Source organism: Dermacentor silvarum, chromosome 5 (assembly GCF_013339745.2).
Source record: "Dermacentor silvarum isolate Dsil-2018 chromosome 5, BIME_Dsil_1.4, whole genome shotgun sequence".
In the NCBI taxonomy this organism is placed as follows: domain Eukaryota; kingdom Metazoa; phylum Arthropoda; class Arachnida; order Ixodida; family Ixodidae; genus Dermacentor; species Dermacentor silvarum.
Genome location: NC_051158.1, coordinates 10,544,841 through 10,550,413, shown reverse-complemented (window position 1 = coordinate 10,550,413; position 5,573 = coordinate 10,544,841). Strand labels below are relative to the sequence as shown.

The following is a 5,573-nucleotide window of genomic DNA, read 5'->3' as shown; positions in this document are numbered from 1 at the left end:
CACGACAGCCAGAAGAAAAAAAAGAGAAAAAGGAAGTCGAAGGACACTTGCACAGGTGCTCGCTCTCATCTCCTTCCCCAAAGTCATCTCACAAAGTATCTATGCAAGGCGAAGTAGACGAGGAAACGTCGGCCTTTGCTTTTCATCTTCTCGTTCTCATTGTGTGCCTTACTGTCGCAGCCTCGTCCCTTCTCGCCCACAGGCTGTCAAAAAGGGTCGTCAAACTCTCCACCCCCGACGATAAACGGCGTCAGAGTTGGCTTAACTCTGCGTCTCCCCGTTCATCTCTCTCGTGGGAAATCTAGGACGCAGATGTAGACCTCTCCCGATCTGTCATTCTCAGTTTGGCTTTCGCGCTTGCGTTACGCTTTCTTTGGAGTATAATTTGCATCTTACACCATAAAATTCGGCGTTAAGCTCGATTCATGGCAAATGACTTTTGACGGAAGAAGTGTGATGATCGCGACTAGGAGATGACGTTTTGCTCTTTACATTTACTTTTTGGACGTGCATACTTCACATGGAATTTGAAATGGGGAAAAAAAAGTAGGTCTTTAGAAAAAACGAATTCTTACCGAAGATAAAGTAAAAAAAAAATTGTATACAGGAAGCTAGATGAAATATTTTCAGTTGAATTGTCGTGGGAGTGAATAATTAAATTTCATTTTTCATTTGGTCAGTTTTCCTGTCTTCGTGTTTGCACTAGCAGTGGGAAAACATTTGTATTTTTTAATAAATGATGAGATCCAGGGTAAGTACGCAACCGCAGAACCGGCTGCCGAAGTATAAAAACGACGTAAGAAATGTCACCTACAAATTAACAAAACAAGGAACAAAAAGAAATCAAGAGAACATTCCTTACTATACAAGTTTTCGGGAAGCAAAATAAACCTCCAAAAGGAAATTCCAGAGAGAAAGAAATGTAATAAAAAAGAAACAACAAAATAGCCGTTTTACAATGTACAAGATTTTTGAAAACACGACAGGCTGCGATGAAAAAATATATGAATCCGGCGCGCTGTGGAAACTGGTTTGAATGAAGCTTTACGTGGAAATTGAGAGGGACGCCGTTCTCGTTTAGCGAGCATTGTCAAGCAAAGAGTTGGACATATTTTCACAATGAAGCGCCTCGCTCAAGCTAAACTTGTTGCGCTCCAACACCGCACACAGGTCCAACAGAAACTAGAGCCTATATCGCACAAACTATAAAACTGAAGCGAGCTCGTCCTGTTGTACAATGTGTTTCGCAGAGCATTTTTTTTTGAATCCGTAAACGACGTGGTGAGGTTCCACTGCTGCCTCATCACTGTGGACTCTGCGCACTCTCCTTCAAAGCCATTGGTTGTGCATCGACGCTACCTGCTCAGTTCCGCGCTTCAGGAGCAAATTGTGCGCCGCGCGCCGCGGTGCTCATTGCTGCAAAGTGAACCTGCTCCAGCGTTTAGCTGCAGCACCAAATACGTATTTATATAAAAACGTTGCGAGGCGAGAAGGTGGGTAAAAAATGTTGTCGCAGTTTCACCTGAAAGGCGAAGCATCAATTGCGATAGCAAACTTGTAGAGAGCTATATGGAGTAATGACATTAGCTTTATCAGCTGTATAAACTTGGACATGCAGCAGCGTCGGCAACACGCAGAACTGTTGTCGACGCCATCGGCGTTTTGCCCGCGTTCGCTCAAAATGCGTGCGGCGTTGGTGACTGTTGCCGGAGCCTCTGATATAGGAGGAGGAGGTGTTTATTATACATAAGGAAGAGACGCTTAATTCTGCAGCCCATAAGGGAGCACGGCGCAGCGTCGTAGGGGATAGGGGGAGTAGGAGGTAAAGAAAAAGAGAAGAGAGATAGTTCAGGGGGTAAATAGACACTTGGTGCCGCAGCTAAACGTCGCCTCCCTTCCCTCCCCCTCCCCCACGGCCTCTCGCGCGTCGGAAGAAGGCGCGTTTGCTCTACATATATGGTGATTGTAAAGGAGAAAAGAGACGCCTACTTCTGCAGCAGCAATTAAGCGAGCACGGCGCAGAACGCGCGTTTGTTCTCCGCCGTGCGTTCACTCCCCGTGAAAGACGCGCCCCTCGCGCCCTTTCACTCGCACATAGAGCGTTCGGCCAACACCCTCTAGAAAAATATGAAGGCCTTAGCTCTCTTCGCGTGACGTCACACGATGGGGCGGATTGAAAAAAAAAAGATATGGAACGCTGTTCAAGAGAGGTTGTCTCGCAGGTGCATTGCGCGGAAACATTTTTTTTCTGTAAGAACAAGCATGCATGTATTTAAAAAAGAATAGAACGCCAGAAAACTGTAGCAGCAAAACATTTATTTACGAAGCCCAGTTTCTTTTTGTGCTGGCTTTATATTAGAAGCAATGCATGCAGTTATTTGGCCTCGAGAGTTGTGGCTTTCCTTTTTTTTTATTTATCGGCAGCGTCGAGAAGTTTGTCGTTCAGCGTGTTGGTTCAGCTTCCTACAAAAGTTCTTAGCAGAATGTTGGTGCTGCACCGCAGGATGTGTTTAAGCACTAATTCAACTGTGTGGCCATTCTCACACGTATCGAAGTCGGACTGCTCTTCACTAGCCAGCAATTGTAGCGTCATTTTCGTTACCACCTGGCGTTGTTCAGGCATCATAAGCAGTGCTGTCTCTGTAGCGAGCTGCTCTACTACAACGTAGCTATGAGCAACTGCGTTAAGTGCAAACATTGATGGATAAACTAAACCTCCTCGGTCCAGCTGCTTCACAAGACCATAATGTTCGTTTGTGGCAGAGACTGTGATCTTCTTGTCCACGGTCAACGAGTCCCTGCATTGCTCGCACTTCAACTTTTTAAGGGTCCCGTATACTGCATAACCTGCAACGTAGACGAGGACTGGGACGACGTCCTGCATCTTCGTAAGAACCTGGCTGGTAACAACAACGTTGCTGCTGGGAAGCAATGCCTCGACTTGCTTTCGGACACATTCCCAGTGCTGGTCAGGGGAAACTGTAGGCAAGGTGCTCTGCAGGCGCAGCTTGTTTTCGACTTCATATATCTGCCTGATGGAGATGTGATATTGCGCACCTGCCAGCTGCCTATACTTTCCAAACCGATCTTCAAGGCAGTCTGTCTGAATCTTCCCAAAAAGGACATATGACATTCCAAGCTCTTCGAAGCTGTACCTAGCGAGCTCAACAAGCGCATAGGTGGTGTGTTCGAGAGCAGCGTGAGTCTCCTTTGTCAGAGTACCGTTGTCAAAACCTTTGTTCTTCCACTCATCCAGCCACTTCAGAAACATGTGCAAGAAGTCAATTTTCGGATCGTTATCAATGGAAAGCACTGGTTGTTGGAAGTGATCTCTAAGCCTTTCTCCCTTCCATGGAGTTTTGACGTTTACAATTTTCCACCACTTGAGTATGATCTCGACGAATGTAGCCGTGGCCTCGAAAGAGAATAGGTTGTGCTTTGCTCCAAGAGCACGTAACGCCTCTGGTAAATAGTCATTGAAGATTTGTAAAGCAAGCTTTACGTCCTGCCTTTCAAGACTCGAAGGGTAGAGGGCTTTTCTTGACAGCCCATAGCCATATTTCAACAGCTGGTCACACTCTTTGCTGTGAAGGTCCCTGATTGTTGCAAATGACGCTGTTTGCATTCGCTCTGATTCTGGTGTGTCTCCTTGGATCTCCGGGAAGTAGAAACAAATTTGGTCATTCTTCTGATTGATCCAGTTATTTCGTATGCATTTTAGAATGTGCACTGGGTCTATAACGAAGAACAGCGGCCTTGAAGGGTCTGATGGATGTTGGTACACAATTCTGTTACACGGAGGTGATTCGAAAAGTGACATCGCTTTTCTGTTCACAAAGTTGTTGTCGCTGACGACGCACATAACCCGGTACCCAATCTTTTCCAGCCCACAAATCACGTCTTTAAGCGTCTTTTGCAGGAACTCCGCCTCTACTCGGTGCACCGGCACGATGTGCGCAACTTCTTTGAATTTACCTGCGCACCATGAAAACGAGCGCACAGTTAGCAGCTTCATTTCTATTAATTGCTGCGCCGGTAATATTGCCTCCTTTGTAGTCAAAGTAAGGTTTTATATGTATTTCATCAACCATAACTGTGACAAAGCGCTGGTCATCTTTCAGGTCAGAAATTCTTGTCATGTAGCTGAGGAATGTTTCACTCTGATGCTCTTGTTGAGGACTCATACCATAAGACGAGCACACTGATCTTATCGTCATAGGATGCGGCAAGGTGATGCTTCCATGGCTACGTATGAACGCGTATGCATGGGGCGATATAGTGAAAACAATACAGCAAAACATCATGAAATCAGCAGAGTAGCGCCTGCGCTGTTTTTTCGATAGGTGCAAGGTGACTTGCTCTTTCAGAAATTGAATACAGTTGGCGTCATCTTCTGCTTGGGACGTGCAAAGCTGATCAAGCAGTAAACAAACAGCCTCGCAAATTTCGGCGACTGAGTTGGACATCAGGTCACAGTCCCACTTCTCGATGTCTTCCAGGAGTTCCACCATACCCCTTTTACTGTTAGCGATTTCGGGAACGCAGAGATTTGCACCGAGCTTTTTTACGGCCGTTTTCATAACGTGTAGTGTCACGCTCAAATCTCCTTTCACGCAAACAGAGTATTTCAACCACGGTGCTTCATCGTCGACAATGTGAATGAGAAGAAGCATTTCATTTCTTTCGATAACATCCCAGAACTTCATCCCTTGGCTCCTTAAGTGGTTGGCAAGTTCGCTCACACTGTTGACTTTATCCTCCTCGCGTGCTCTGATAAATGCCTCGTTGGATTCAGCGATGGCTTTCTGAAGGGCTGCATTCTCTATTCGCGCGCGCTTGGAGTCAGGATCTTCCCTCCTCGCGGTCTTTCTGGACAAGTAGCTCAAATGATTCGGGAACTTCGACGGTACAGCGTCTGGGCGAAGGCGCACATGAGATAGCGGCACTGTCATTACGCGGCCAGTTGCTTGATCTGTATGCGTCGCGTCTCGAATAATGTCCTCGTCCATGAAATGAAGTTCACATACCTAGAAAAAAAATACGCTCCAATCAGCAAACCGACGGCTACAGGTCACACAAACATGCGGCTCATGAGCCACTTACACATGTACGTTTATATTCTTTCAATTAACTAACACCTAAATAAAAAAACTTACCCTGGAATGTTGGGTGATCGTGAGGTTTTCCCGTGGCACAGCGCGAATCCAAGCGTCCCTTAGAGCTTGATCTCTCGGGAACTTGAAGACGTGCACCTTCGTGTCCCCCGTGTAGTTTCCGCGGCATCGAGGTACACAGCATTTGCACGGCATCGCGGCGGGATTCTTTTCACAGCGAGGAAAACACGTCCAACTGAACAGCGAAGAGATGTACGACTGTACATACGCGCCGGGGAATGAGTTTCTGGAGACGCGCGATCAACGCGCACCAGCGCGATCCGGACGCGCGGATGCGCCGTGTCGCGGCGACGGGCAAAACCGCAAAACGCGCTCGCCGCCTCATGCGTCCGCCCCATCTGCTGACGTAGCGCGAGTGGAAAGGGAAAAGAACTAAGGCCTTCATATTTTTCTAGAGGG

At 47.0% G+C, this 5,573-nt stretch overlaps 1 protein-coding gene across 1 annotated transcript; it reads right to left on the bottom strand.

Moving 5' to 3' along the window:
• Positions 1 to 2,455: 2,455 nt before the first annotated feature.
• On the bottom strand, positions 2,456 to 4,952 carry LOC119452749 (uncharacterized). The gene is given in 2 exon segments (XM_037714701.1): positions 2,456 to 3,974; positions 3,976 to 4,952. Coding segments are annotated over 2 exon segments (2,496 nt in total).
• Between the last annotated feature and the right edge of the window lie 621 nt (positions 4,953 to 5,573).